The sequence below is a fragment of the Gallinula chloropus genome (assembly GCF_964237585.1).
Source record: "Gallinula chloropus genome assembly, chromosome: Z".
NCBI lineage: Eukaryota > Metazoa > Chordata > Aves > Gruiformes > Rallidae > Gallinula > Gallinula chloropus.
In genome coordinates, this window is record NC_140089.1 from 88,862,448 (window position 1) to 88,877,409 (window position 14,962).

Here is a 14,962-nt window from a genome sequence, read left to right on the forward strand (position 1 = left end):
TGTCATGTCCCAAAGCTGAACAAGGTACAACCTCAGTGAGTTTACTGCTGACACCCTTGTGTGTGGTGTGGTTGACACGCTGGGGGGAAGGGATGTCACCTTGAGGGACCTGGGTGGGTTGGAGAGGTGGGACTGTGTGAGCTCCATGAAGATCACCAAGGCCAAGAGCAAGGTCCTGCATGTGGGACAGGAAGGGCTAAGGGATGGCGGCAGCAAGGCCTAAGGGAAGGCGTCAGGAAGGGGTAAGGAGAGGCGTCAGGAAGGGCTAAGGGAAGGCCTAAGGGGAGGCCTAAGGGAAGGCGCCAGGAAGGGCCTAAGGGGAGGCCTAAGGGAAGGGCCTAAGGGGAGGTGTCAGGAAGGGCTAAGGGAAGGTGTCAGGAAGGGCTAAGGGATGGTGTCAGGAGGGCCTAAGGGAAGGCGCCAGGAAGGGCCAAGGGAAGGCACCAGGAGGGCCCAAGGGGAGGCCTAAGGGGAGGCGCCAGGAAGGCCCAAGGGAAGGCGTCAGGAGGGCCCAAGGGGAGGCCTAAGGGGAGGCGCCAGGAGGGCCTAAGGGAAGGCGCCAGGAAGGGCTAAGGGGAGGCGCTAGGAAGGGCTAAGGGAAGGTGTCAAGAAGGCCTAAGGGGAGGCGTCAGGAGGGCCTAAGGGAAGGTGCCAGGAAGGGCTAAGGGAAGGTTTCAAGAGGGCGTAAGGGAAGGCGTCAGGAAGGCCTCAGGGATGTCGTCAGGAAGGCCTAAGGGGAGGCGTCAGGAAGGGCTAAGGGAAGGCGCCAGGAGGGCCTAAGGGGAGGTGTCAGGAAGGCCTAAAGGGAGGCGTCAGGAAGGCCTAAGGGGAGGTGTCAGGAAGGCCCAAGGGAAGGCGTCAGGAGGGCCTAAGGGGAGGCCTAAGGGAAGGTGCCAGGAAGGCCTAAGGGAAGGCGTCAGGAAGGCCTCAGGGATGTCGTCAGGAAGGCCTAAGGGGAGGCGTCAGGAAGGGCTAAGGGAAGGTGTCAGGAAGGCCCTAAGGGAAGGCCTAAGGGGAGGCCTAAGGGAAGGTGTCAAGAAGGCCTAAGGGAAGGCGCCAGGAAGGGCTAAGGGGAGGCGCCAGGAGGAGCTAAGGGAAGGTGTCAGGAAGGGCTAAGGGGAGGTGCCAGGAAGGGCTAAGGGAAGGCATCAGGAAGGCCTCAGGGATGGCGTCAGGAAGGGCTAAGGGAAGACATCAGGAGGGCCCAAGGGAAGGCGTCAGGAAGGGCTAAGGGAAGGCGTCAGGAAGGGCTAAGGGAAGGCGTCAGGAAGGGCTAAGGGGAGGCGCCAGGAGGAGCTAAGGGAAGGCGCCAGGAAGGGCTAAGGGGAGGTGCCAGTTGGAGCTAAGGGAAGGTGTCAGGAAGGGCTAAGGGGAGGTGCCAGGAAGGGCTAAGGGGAGGCCTCAGGTAGGCCTCAGGGATGGCGTCAGGAAGGGCTAAGGGAAGGCCTGAGGGGAGGCCTAAGGGAAGGCACCAGCAAGGGCTAAGGGGAGGCCTAAGGAAAGGCGTCAGGAAGGCCTAGGGGAAGGTGTCAGGAGGGCCTAAGGGAAGGCATCAGGAAGGCCTAAGGGAAGGCATCAGGAAGGCCTCAGGGATGGCGTCAGGAGGGCCTAAGGGGTGGCTCCAGGAAGGGCTAAGGGAAGGCGCAAGGACGGGCTAAGGGGAGGCGTCAGGAAGGCCCAAGGGAAGGCGCCAGGAAGGCCTAAGGGAAGGTGCCAGGAAGGGCTAAGGGAAGGCGTCAGGAAGGCCTAAGGGGAGGCGCCAGGAAGGCCTCAGGGATGGCGTCAGGAAGGCCTCAGGGAAGGCGTCAGGAAGGCCTCAGGGAAGGCGCCAGGAAGGCCCAAGGGAAGGAGTCAGGAAGGCCTAAGGGAAGGTGTCAGGAAGGCCTAAGGGAAGGTTCCAGGAAGGCCTAAGGGAAGGAGTCAGGAAGGCCTAAGGGGAGGCGTCAGGAAGGGCTAAGGGAAGGTGTCAGGAAGGGCTAAGGGAAGGTGTCAAGAGGGCGTAAGGGAAGGTGTCAGGAAGGCCTAACGGGAGGCATTAGGAGGGCCTAAGGGGAGGCCTAAGGGAAGGCACCAGGAAGGCCTAAGGGAAGGCGTCAGGAAGGCCTAAGGGGAGGCATCAGGAGGGCCTAAAGGGAAGGCGCCAGGAAGGCCTAAGGGAAGGCGCCAGGAAGGCCTAAGGGGAGGCGTCAGGAAGGCCTAAGGGAAGGCGCCAGGAAGGCCTAAGGGAAGGCGCCAGGAAGGCCTAAGGGAAGGCGCCAGGAAGGCCTAAGGGGAGGCGTCAGGAGGGCCTAAGGGAAGGAGTCAGGAAGGGCTAAGGGAAGGCATCAGGAAGGCCTAAGGGAAGGCGCCAGGAAGGGCTAAGGGGAGGCACCAGGAAGGGTTAAGGGAAGGCGTCAGGAAGGGCTAAGGGAAGGCCTAAGGGGAGGCCTAAGGGAAGGCACCAGGAAGGGCTAAGGGGAGGCGTCAGGAAGGGCTAAGGGGAGGTGTCAGGAAGGGCTAAGGGGAGGCGTCAGGAAGGGCTAAGGGGAGGCGTCAGGAAGGGCTAAGGGGAGGCCTAAGGGAAGGCGTCAGGAGGGCATAAGGGAAGGTGTCAGGAAGGCCTAAGGGAAGGCGCCAGGAAGGCCTAAGGGAAGGCGTCAGGAGGGCCTAAGGGAAGGCGTCAGGAGGGCATAAGGGAAGGTGTCAGGAGGGCCTAAGGGAAGGCGCCAGGAAGGCCTAAGGGAAGGCGTCAGGAGGGCCTAGGGGAAGGCCTAAGGGGAGGCGCCAGGAAGGGCTAAGGGAAGGTGTCAGGAAGGCCTAAGGGAAGGCGCCAGGAGGGCATAAGGGAAGGCGTCAGGAGGGCCTAAGGGAAGGCCTAAGGGGAGGCGCCAGGAAGGGCTAAGGGAAGGCGCCAGGAAGGTCTGAGGCGTCAGGAAGGCCTAAGGGGAGGCATCAGGAGGGCCCAAGGGAAGGCGTCAGGAGGGCATAAGGGAAGGTGTCAGGAAGGGCTAAGGGAAGGCGCCAGAAAGGCCTAAGGGAAGGCCTAAGGGGAGGCCTAAGGGAAGGCGTCAGGAAGGCCTAAGGGAAGGTGTCCAGAAGGGCTAAGGGAAGGCCCAAGGGAAGGCATCAGGAAGGCCTAAGGGATGATGTCAGGAAGGGCTAAGGGAAGGTGTCAGGAAGGCCTATTTGCGGCCTACTTAAAGGGGTCCTACAGGAAAGAGGGAGAGGGGCTGTTCCCCAGGGAGTGGAGTGACAGGACATGGCGTGATGGCTTCAAGCTGGAAGAAGGCAGGGTTAGGTTAGACATTAGGAAGAAACTCTTCACTCTGAGGGCGGGGAAGCCTTGGGTCAGGTCACACAGAGATCTTGTGGAAGCCCCATGCCTGCCAGGCTCCAAGGCCTGGTTAGATGAGACTTTGGGCAACCTCCTCTAGCAGAGGGTGTCCCTGCTCATGGCAGAGGGGTTGGAACTAGATGATCTTTGAGGTCCCTTCCAACCTAAAGAGTTTTGTGAGTCGACTGTGGAAAAAACCAGCTAGTGAGGGGGTTGGGAAGCAGAAGATCTTGACATTAGGCCCTGCCTTCCCTTCATACATTTTAATGCTCTCTGGATATTGGGAGATCTGTATCATTTTAATGACACATTTCGCTCCCGTCGCTCACACAAGACTCTGCCTGGCTGGTTGGGATTAAGAATTCAGCCTCTAGGCAGGAGGGGGAGATGACGTTGGGGAATTCTCCTGGCCTTTTCTTCTCTGACAGCAGAGAGGGGAAATGGGGGTTGAGGTGGTATAAAGCTTTTCATTCAGTTTAGGAACGGGTTCTATATGCTGGCCTGTCAGTGTCAACTTAAAGGCACCAAAATTTGGCAATTAGGGATATAAAAACTGCTGAAAGTAAAATAAAAACCCCAAAATATGTCCCAGAAACTCAGAAATACAAGGTTGGAAAAGACCTTTGAAGATCATCAAGTCCAACCAATCCCATCCTGAGCTGAACCAGCTCCCTGAGCACCTCATCTACCCCCAACCAGGGGTGGGGACTCAGCCCCCTCCCTGGGCAGCCTGTGCCACAGCCCCACAACTCTGCCAGGGAAGAACTTTGCCCTCCCAGCTGAGCTGCCCCTGCCCTGGGGCAGCTTGAGCCCATTGCCCCTTGTCCCATCTCCTGTCCCCTGGCTGAAGAGACCATCACCCACCTCTCTGCACCCTCCTGGCAGGGCAGGGGAGGTGGGGAGAAGGGCTCCCCTCAGCCTCCTCTGCTCCAGGCTCAACACCCTCAGCTGCTCCTCAGAGGATTTACCCTCCAGCCCCTTCCCCAGCCTGGTTGCCCTTCTCTGCACTCACTCCAGGACCTCAATGTCCTTCTGATGCTGAGGAGCCCAGAACTGGACCCAGCACTCCAGCTGCAGCCTCACCAGTGCCCAATCCCACCCCAGCCCTACTGGCCACACTGGGTCTGCCACAAGCCAGGATGCCATTGGCCTTCTTGGCCACACTCATAGTCAGTGTGGGGTCACCCAACACCCCCAGGTCCTTCTCTGCCTGACAGCTCTCCAGCCAGTCTCCCCCAGCCTGGAGCTCTGCCCAGGGTTGTTCTTTCCAGCTGAGAACTAAAATAATCACTCTGGTAAATTAGATTTGAAAGGAGAAAAAAATTGACTGAGGAGATTTGAAGACTTGGGGGTCATTAATCTTGTTTCTTGTAGGACAGGCCACAGGATAACCCCCATCTTGAGATGAAAAGTATTCTTCAGGAAGGCATCAGGTCTTGATTATAGATCCATGGGCTTGTTAAAGTCCTTCTCCACTTGATTAAAGAGCACTCCATGTGTTCTCCCTGACAAGGTACTTGGTGGAGCGTAATCAAGCCCACATAATCAACCAACTCTGGGCTATCTTGAGGAGATAAGAAATTCTTTGCATGAAATCCTGGCTCCCTGTGAGGTATTGACTTCATTTCAGCCAGGATTCAATCCCTCATGTGTGACCTGTGCTCACAGCTACCATGTGTCCTGCTGAGAAGGATTTGGGGGTGATGGGGGAACTTCCCCTGAGCCAGCTGTGGCTCTGGCAGCTGGGAAGGGTGATGGGATCCTGGGCTCCAGCAGCAGAGGGGTGGCAACAGGGACAGGGAGGGGATTGTCCCTCTCTGCTCTGCCCTCCTGAGGCCCCAGCTGGAGTCCTGTGCCCAGAGCTGGGGCCCAACACAAGGAAGATGTGGGGCTGGTGGAGAGGGGTCAGAGGAGCCCCGGGGATGCTCAGAGGGCTGGAGCAGCTCCCCTATGGAGAGAGGCTGAGGGAGCTGGGCTGGCTCAGCCTGGAGAAGAGAAGGCTGTGGGGGGACCTCACTGCAGCCTCCCAGTCCCTGAAGGGACCCCAGGAACAGGAGGGGAATCAGCTTGTTAAAGGGCAGAGACTGGCAGGACAAGGGGGCTGGAGTGAAGCTGGAGGAGGGAAGGGGGAGATGAGATCTTAGGGGGAAGTTCTGAGGGGCTGGAAGGGGCTGCCCAGAGAGGGGGTGGGTGCCCCATCCCTGGGGGTGTTGAAAGCCAGGTTGGCTGGGCAACCTTGTGTAGCTCCAGGCCTGGTGGGTGATGTTTATCCATTGGCCTCACTGATGGCTGAATGTCACCTGTCCACCAGGTCACACTAAGAACCACAGAGTCACAGACTGATCTGGGTTGGACCCCAAGGATCCCAGAGCTCCAACCCCCCTCCCACAGGCAGGGCCACCATTCTCCACTCCTGACTTCAGGCCCTGAACTCTACTGCCTCTTGTATCTCCATAGCAAAAGCACCCAGCTCCTTAGAGTTTCTTCCAACTTGTCTGGGAGAGAAGCAGCTAATTACTTGGAGGATCTCCTAGAAGATTTGATAGTTGTTAATTTGCTGGGTATCTTCATTTCTATTGTCTAATTGTTATGTTTGTGTCAGGAAACAAGGAGGAATGTTTGACTGGCTTTGCTCCAGCACATTTGTTCCAACATCTGTGATAAAGAAATGAAGTCATTTTTTTTTTTTGGAGAGGAAAAGAACAGATTCCTTCCCAAAGCAAAGAAACCCAACTGGTTTCTTTGGATTAGGGTTCTTCTTGGTGGTGGTTCAGGCATCATGGGAGGGATTTGGGTCTCAGTTGTCCCCTGGTTGGTGGTGATGCACCTGTGGAAGTTGGGGCTGAGATTTAGCTCAGCCTAAACCAAGATATGTGGGATGTTGGTGTGGACACCCCTTGAAGGAGGAAGTGGGGCACTAACCTTTCTTCTCATTCCTTCTCAGTTCTGGTTCTCCAAGTGATTTCTTCCTTCCATGGACTTGAAGCTCTCCTTGTTTCCTTCACCTGCTTGATTTATGAACTTCCCTCTTCCAACTCCAAAATACTGTTGTTAATCCAGTAGCACTCCTAACCTTATGTATATCTCTGTCTTCTCTTGCCAAGATTGTCCCTTTTCCTGGGGCTTTCCAAGACCTGACTTTGATATCAACCTCTAAAGAGTCTTTCCTCACTTGTCCTAAAGCTGGTGGGTGGCCAAGAAGGCCAATGGCATCCTGGCTTGTGGCAGACCCAGTGTGGCCAGTAGGTCTGGGGTGGGATTGGGCACTGGGGAGGCTGCAGCTGGAGTGCTGGGTCCAGTTCTGGGCTCCTCAGCATCAGAAGGACATTGAGGTCCTGGAGTGAGTGCAGAGAAGGGCAACCAGGCTGGGGAAGGGGCTGGAGGGTGAATCCTCAGAGGAGCAGCTGAAGGAGCTGGGGGTGTTGAGCCTGGAGAAGAGGAGGCTGAGGGGAGCCCTTCTCCCCACCTCCCTTGCCCTGCCAGGAGGGTGCAGAGAGGTGGGCCATGGTCTCTGCAGCCAGGGGACAGGAGATGGGCCAAGGGGCAATGGGCTCAAGCTGCCCCAGGGCAGGGGCAGCTCAGCTGGGAGGGCAAAGTTCTTCCCTGGCAGAGTTGTGGGGCTGTGGCACAGGCTGCCCAGGGAAGGGGGCTGAGTCCCCACCCCTGGGGGTGTTTAAGTGATGGATCCATTATTGATCCCTTGTTTTACCTTCCCCATTCCCACCAAAAAAAGAACATTTTGGGTTTGTTTTCTTGATCTTTTGGTCCTTTTTTTTTTTAATTTCATGGGTGATAATTGTCTTTTCCTCCTCTTTCAGATCCAGGTTTGCACAGACAACAGTTTTTCCTGCAACGACCATCAAACGTGGTGGCCATGGAAGGGAAAGATGCTGTGCTGGAGTGTTGTGTGTCTGGGTACCCACCTCCCACCTTCACATGGCTGCGAGGAGATGAAGTTCTCCCCATCAGGTAGCTCAAACCTTCCTGAGTTATACATCTTAACACTCTTATTTCCTTGAGCCAATCACTGAGTAGTGCTTTAAAATTAAACAGGATGGACTTGGAGATGTTCCTCCTAAATATTAACAAGGTCTAATGTGGCTCTTACTGTCCTGGTTCAGAATTAACCTCTCCCCAAGGTCTCCCAGGAGAGCTGAGTTTAGCTCAGGTGAGCTGAGTTTGCTTGAGCTCCTCCCACACCACCTGACATCACTCCCCCATAAAAGGGGCTGGTTGAAGCAGGGTGCTCTTGGGTGCTTCCAGGGCAGTCTGAGGGTGGTGGGTAGGGCCTCACCTTGTGTTACTACTGAGTGTGAGTGAAATTTACCCCTGGTTGTTATTATTCTCCTTTCACGGTGGCTTTTTCAGTAGCCTGTCCTTATCCCAACCCATGGAATCTCTGTCTCTTTCTCCTCCAGGAGTGAGTAAGAGGTGGAAGGTTGGCCTGTGGTGCTCACCAACTGCTTGGGCTGAACCACCACGCTCACCTCCTGCTATAACTCATCCCAGCACCAAACCTGAGGGTGGAATTTGCTCATAAATGGCACCTTGGTGGTATTTTAAAGCAATTAACAGTGGAAATCAGCTCTGAGTAATTAACAACGTGTATTTTTCTAGCTGCAGAGAACTCCTTAACACACTGTGGGTGTTTGTTGTCAACGTTTCAGGTCCAAAAAGTATTCCTTACTGGCTGGGAGTAATTTACTCATCTCAAATGTGACTGATGATGATTCTGGGACTTACATGTGTGTGGTCAGCTACAAAAATGAGAACAGCAGTGGTTCTGCAGAGCTCTCAGTGATGGGTGAGTACACGAACCGCGCTTTGCTTCACCAACACCTGCTTTTAATTCATCCCATTTCCACAATGAGTTAATTTGCCAAACTCCAATTAATTATGAACTCTACAAGTCCTTCCCAAGCTTTGATCAGACCCCCCAGGGGATCTGTTTTAGGACTGGGGCTCTTTAACATCTTTATCAGTGATGGGATTGAGTGCAGCCTCAACAGGTTTGTGGATGACACCAAGTTGAGGGGTGTGGGTGGTGAAATAGAGGATCAAGAAGCCATCCAGAGGGGTCTTGATGGGCTGGGAAGGTGGGTGAATGAGGTTCAACACTGCCAAGTGTCAGGTTGGAGGAATCCCAGCCACAGATCCAGGCTGGGAGAGGAGCTCCTGGAGAGCAGCCCTGCTGAGAAGGGAGGAGGAGCTTCCCCTGAGCCAGCAGTGGCTCTTGGCAGCTGGGAAGGGCGATGGGATCCTGGGCTCCAGCAGCAGAGGGGTGGCAGCAGGGACAGGGAGGGGATTGTCCCTCTTTGCTCTGCCCTCCTGAGGCCCCAGCTGGAGTCCTGTGCCCACAAGGAAGATGTGGGGCTGGTGGAGAGGGGTCAGAGGAGCCCCGGGGATGCTCAGAGGGCTGGAGCAGCTCCCCTATGGAGAGAGGCTGAGGGAGCTGGGCTGGGTCAGCCTGGAGAAGAGAAGGCTGTGGGGGGGGACCTCACTGCAGCCTCCCAGTCTCTGAAGGGAGCAGAGGAACAGGAACTTCCCCCTAAGATCTCCTCTCCCCCTTCCCTCCTCCAGCTTCACTCCAGCCTCCTTGTCCTGCCAGTCTCTGCCCTTTGAACAAGCTGATTCCCCTCCTATTCCTCTGTGTCTTGATAATGGTTAAAAAGGTTTGAAAATCAGCTTTCTAACTGCTTAGTTTTCTTTTTTATCCTGACTAGGAATAAGAAAACCCCAAGTCTTTAGTTTCTTTTCACTAAATCAACAGAAATAAGTCTCACTTTAGGGAAGTCCTCACTCCACAGCGATGCTCAGGGCGTTCCCACCTTAAGAAAACACCCTCCTAATAGAATTTATTCCCCCCTCAACCAACCTCTTTCTATCTGGGAGATATTAATGAACTCCAAACTAGATTTAAATCTTAATAGTTGCCTTTTTTTTTCTTTATTTCCTTCCTATTTTCCTTTCTTTAAAGAGTTGGAACAATAGCTGAGTGCATTAGTGTTCTTCAGGGGGATCGAAAACCCCACCTCGTTAATGCTTCCTCAAACAATAGCTCCTTTCCACACCCTGTGCCTTTGCTTTTCAAGCTGCCACGTGATAATTACCTTCATTAGCAAATCCAGCCTTAATTTGGATTAAAGGAGAGTCAGTGCTCTTGTAGAACAATAGGCTTTTATTAAGACATAAGACAATCGAGGCTAATTAGCAGTGATGGAGGGTGGGGTTTGGGGTCTTGAGGGTTGGGAGTGTGTTTGGTTTCCTGGTTATCAATAACTTCATTTACTCTGGCTTTTTAATTGGGGAAGGGTCTGGAGGATGAGGAAGTCTTATGTGGAGAGGCTGAAGGCCTTGGGTTTGCTCCACCTGGAGAAGAAGAAGCTGAGGGGAGATTTCATGGAGCTCTGTGGCTTCCTGCTGAAGGGGATGGTGCTGATCTCCTTTCTTTAGGAGCAGGGATAGAACAGGAGAAGAGGGACACAGAACTGCTGGAGAGTGGCCAGAGGAGGGCAAGGAGGATGGTGAGGGTCTCATTAGGAGAGGATGAAGGCTGGAGAAGAAGAAGCTGAGGGGAGATCTCATGGAGCTCTGTGGCTTCCTGCTGAAGGCTTTGGTGTTGATCACCTCTCTTTGAGGACCAGGGATAGAACAGGAGAAGAGGGACACAGAACTGTTGGAGAGTGGCCAGAGGAGGGCAAGGAGGATGGGGAAGGTCTCTTGAGGAGAGGCTGAAGGCCTTGGGTTTGCTCCACCTGGAGAAGAGGAGGCTGAGGGGGGACCTCATGGGGGTCTGTGGCTTCGTGATAAGGAGGAGCGAAGGGGCAGGCACCGATCTCTTTGGGGACCAGGGACAGAACCTGAGGGAACAGGGTGAAGCTGCACCAGGGATGGTTGAGGTTGGATGTTAGGAAGAGGTTCTGCACTGGAATAGGCTCCCCAGGGAAGTGATCCCAACCTGAAGTCAAGAAGCATCTGGATGATGCCCTCAGCACCCTGTTCTGACTTGGCTGGGCCTGTCTGGAGCCAGGAGTTGGACTTGATGGTCCTTATGGGTCCTTCCAACTCAGGAGATTGTAGAATTCCATAAGTTAAGAAACTCTAAATCACCCATCAGGGTTTTTCTCTGGTGAGACTTGATGAAACAGAGCTCGGTTCACCACAGAGTTTCCTATCAGGTCTTCTGAGGAGCTAAAAATAACCCCTTCCACATTGGATATAGACCTAAAATTGCAAGAGGTGAAGGAATTTGCATACCTTAAGCTTCCCACACCCCATACCTACTTGTTGGATCTCACTCAGATTCCACCCTGCTTTGGAGCTCCCTCAGAGGATTCACCCTCCAGCCCCTTCCCCAGCCTGGTTGCCCTTCTCTGCACTCACTCCAGGACCTCAATGTCCTTCTGATGCTGAGGAGCCCAGAACTGGACCCAGCACTCCAGCTGCAGCCTCCCCAGTGCCCAATCCCACCTCAGACCTACTGGCCACACTGGGTCTGCCACAAGCCAGGGTGCCATTGGCCTTCTTGGCCACACTCTTGCTCAGTCTGGGGTCACCCAACACCCCCAGGTCCTTCTCTGCCTGACAGCTCTCCAGCCAGTCTCCCCCAGCCTGGAGCTGCTGGGGGTTGTTGTGTCCCATGTGCAGCACTCTGCCCTTGGCCTTGTTAAACCTCATCCCCTTGGGCTCAGCTTGTGGGTCCAGAATGTTCAGGTCTCTTAAAATTTAGATCCAAAATTGGATCCAAAAGATGGTGTTTGGAGAAAAACCTCATTGCTGTAGAAGCTTTGATGTGACTGCATCCTGGAAGCTTTTCTTCTATGCAAATACCTTTTTCCCAGGGAATTTTGCATGTGAAGTGTGTCAGCGATGGGTTTTCTTCACCGTTATGGAAGAGAAGCTACATCAAAGGAAAGGCCACATGAGACATGTGGCGTAGAAAATCCCCCCAGGTCTTTTAGACAAGAAGAAATGCTCATAAGTCTTGGTCAAATCAGTTTTTCTTGGTTTATTTCTGCTTCTTCTGCATAAATTCCTGTAGCAAAATGGTTCTTTAGAGATCCAAGGGCATGGGAAGGAGTGAGGAAAGTGGGTGTGCATCACCTCAGGGTGAGCTGACATCTCCTTCTCTCCAAAGAAGGACACTCCACACCCCCTGGGCAGCCTGGCCCAGGGCTCCCTCACCCTCACTGGGAAGAAGTTCTTCCCCACATTGGGGGGGAACTCCCTGGGCTCCAACTTGAGCCCATCACCCCTTGTCCTGTCCCCACAGGCACTGAGCAGAGGCTGCCCATGGCCCCCTGTGTCCCACCCTTCAGCTCTTGATCCCCATTGATCAGATCCCCTCTCAGGCTTCTGAACAGCCTCAGGTCCCTCAGCCTTTCCTCCCAGGGGAGATGCTCCAGGCCCTTCAGCATCTCTGTCCCTCCTCTGGACTCTCTCCAGGAGATCCCTGGCTGGTTGATCCCAGGGAGCCCAGAACTGGCCCCAACACTCCAGGTGGAGCCTGAGCAGGGCAGAGCAGAGGGGGTGGAGTCACCATCCTTGAAGATGTTTAATAAATACCTGGAGTTGGTGCTTCATTAGAGGTTATAGTGGTGTTGGGCTGATGGTTGGACTTGATGATCTTCATCTTGATGATTCTCTGGTTCTGTGATTCTGCTGGTGAGCTGGCAGGCTGAAGCAGTGCAGGATTTGATGTTCAATCCCATGCTGGTTTACTTCAGGCAAAAATGAGTCGAGTTCCAGTACCAAATTAGTAGAAACAAAACCTGGACACCATTCAATCTTCTCCTTCCATCTCTAACTTTGAATCCAAGATGTCCACATAGGGTTGTTTTCTCTCCCTGCAGCTCATCTTTCAAACCAAGGAGGTAGAAATCACAGTGGCATAGGATATAGAGTTGGAAGGGATCCATAAGGATCAAATCCAACTCCTTATGTCTCATGTGTTGTTCTACCACCCTTTCCCATGAGGGTGATGGAGCTGAGATATCTATTTCTCATGGAGATGAGAGCAAATCCTGGGTGGTGTCACCTGAAAAAATGGAAATTTAAATATTTAAGGTTAAAGGGAAAAGCTCTGGATGGGGAACAGGAATCCTGAGCTCTGGAAATCCTGATTTACCTGCTGATAGGCTTTTGAAGATGACCGTGGACTCGCTTAGGTGGATCAATAACTCATTCTGTGGTCACTCCCCTTTTATTTAGAGCATTAAAAAACCTATATTACCTAATCAATAGCTTTCAGTGGCTTCACTGGAGCCAGTTAGATCTTTCCATCCAGGAGGAATGTATTTAGGCAGGGTTTAAAATGAATTGTATGGAACTGAAGCTGAAATAATTCCCTTTGAAGGCAGATACCTAATGGTGTGTTGCTCCTGGAGAGGGTTGAGGGGTCACACAGAGCTAAATACAAGGAGTATTAGTGCTTGTGGGGTTGTTGTTCCATTCAAGGAGGTCTTAGGAGGTGATTTTTCCCCTGGACTGGGCACTGGTGAGGCTGCAGCTGGAGTGCTGGGTCCAGTTCTGGGCTCCTCAGCATCAGAAGGACATTGAGGTCCTGGAGTGAGTGCAGAGAAGGGCAACCAGGCTGGGGAAGGGGCTGGAGGGTGAATCCTCTGAGGAGCAGCTGAGGGAGCTGGGGGTGTTCAGCCTGGAGAAGAGGAGGCTGAGGGGAGCCCTTCTCCCCACCTCCCCTGCCCTGCCAGGAGGGTGCAGAGAGGTGGGCGATGGTCTCTTCAGCCAGGGGACAGGAGATGGGACAAGGGGCAATGGGCTCAAGCTGCCCCAGGGCAGGGTCAGCTCAGCTGGGAGGGCAAAGTTCTTCCCTGGAAGAGTTGTTGGGATGAGGAACAGGCTTTCCAGGGATGGGGTTGAGTCCCCACCCCTGTTTGGGGGTAGATGAGGTGCTCAGGGATCTGGTTTAGCTTAGGATGGGATTGGTTGGACTTGATCATCTCAAAGGTCTTCTTCAAACTTGTGATTCTGTGGAATACATGGATATTTTTGATAGTTAAATGACCAATCAAACCCCTGCCAGATCTGCACAGCCATGTGTTTCTCCATGACAAAACCATCTGAGCCCTGCCAGCTTTTTCTTACCATGAAGTTCTTCTGTTCCTCACGATCTCACGTTGTGTTTTGCCTTCTGGAGGAGTTCAGCCCAAGAGAAACAAAACAGAAGGGTTGGGAACACTTCCCAAGGCTGGTGAGGTGGAAAGGGGCTGTTCTTGTTGAGACTGATGCATGAAGAGTGTTTCATTAATGTGAGGCTTGAAGATTGGGGTGCAGGAGAGCGTGTGGAGCACTGAACGCTTGGCACCGCGGCCGTTCACGCTGAGTCAGCCTGTTGGCAGCAGGGAGATGTTGGCAGGAAGTTGTGCAGCTTTCCTTTGATGTGTGAAACCAGCTCAAGGCTCTTGAGAGGTTGAAAGAAAGAGAAAAGAACTGAAAAGATGGAAAATGAATCGATAGAAGGAGTTTAGTCAAGTGGCCAGGTGGCCAAGAAGGCCAATGGCATCCTGGCTTGTTGCAGAACCAGTGTGGCCAGTAGGTCTGGGGTGGGATTGGGCACTGGGGAGGCTGCAGCTGGAGTGCTGGGTCCAGTTCTGGGCTCCTCAGCATCAGAAGGACATTGAGGTCCTGGAGTGAGTGCAGAGAAGGGCAACCAGGCTGGAGAAGGGGCTGGAGGGTGAATCCTCTGAGGAGCAGCTGAGGGAGCTGGGGGTGTTGAGCCTGGAGAAGAGGAGGCTGAGGGGAGCCCTTCTCCCCACCTCCCCTGCCCTGCCAGGAGGGTGCAGAGAGGTGGGCGATGGTCTCTGCAGCCAGGGGACAGGAGATGGGACAAGGGGCAATGGGCTCAAGCTGCCCCAGGGCAGGGTCAGCTCAGCTGGGAGGGCAAAGTTCTTCCCTGGCAGAGTTGTGGGGCTGTGGCACAGGCTGCCCAGGGAGGGGGCTGAGTCCCCAGCCCTGGGGGTGTTTAACAGAGGGGAGATGAGGTCCTTAGAGATCTGGTTTAGCACAGGACAGGAAGATGCCCCTATATTTATACATATATATATATTTCTGTGAGCTTCAGGGTTGACTTAACCCTTGATGAGAAGAACCCTCCACTTCTACAGTCTCTCTAGAATATTGTGTCACCCAATGTCACCCCCCTGCATCGTCCCCTGAGAGGCTGAGAGAGTTGGGGGTTGTTCAGCCTGGAGAAGAAAAGGCTCCAGGGAGATCTTACAGCACCTTCCAGTACCTGAAGGTACAAGAAGCTGGGAAAGGACTTTTTAGAAGGTTCTGGAGTGACTGGAAGAGCAGGAATGGGGTCAAATTGGAAAGGGGGACATTTAGATTGGATATTAGGAAGAAATTCTTCACTCTGAGGGTGAGGAGAGGCTGGAACAGGCTGCCCAGGGAGGTGGTGGGTGTCTCTGGAGGTGTTCAAGGCCAGCTTGGATAGCACCTTGAGCTGAGAGATATTGAGGGGGGGTTGGAACACGCTGATCTTTGCTGTCCCCTTGAAACCCAAAGCGTTCTGTGATGCTCTGATAGAGAAGAAGCAGCAGGAAATGAGTTTTCCCCATCTTGCCAGTTGGATCTGAGCACTAAAAACACCAGATGTCTCCATACATTGGGAACAGCTTGTTCAAAAAA

General features: G+C 53.8%; 1 protein-coding gene across 1 annotated transcript in view; it reads left to right on the plus strand.

Annotated features, from left to right (window-relative positions):
• DCC (DCC netrin 1 receptor) overlaps nt 1-14,962 on the plus strand; it is a gene marked incomplete at both ends in the record, with an annotated part of 309,485 nt that overhangs the window by 146,605 nt on the left and 147,918 nt on the right. The window contains 2 exons of the mRNA XM_084278967.1: nt 7,132-7,282; nt 7,981-8,117. Of these exons, the coding sequence (XP_084135093.1) occupies nt 7,132-7,282; nt 7,981-8,117 (288 nt within the window). The remainder of the gene's footprint in view (nt 1-7,131; nt 7,283-7,980; nt 8,118-14,962) is intronic.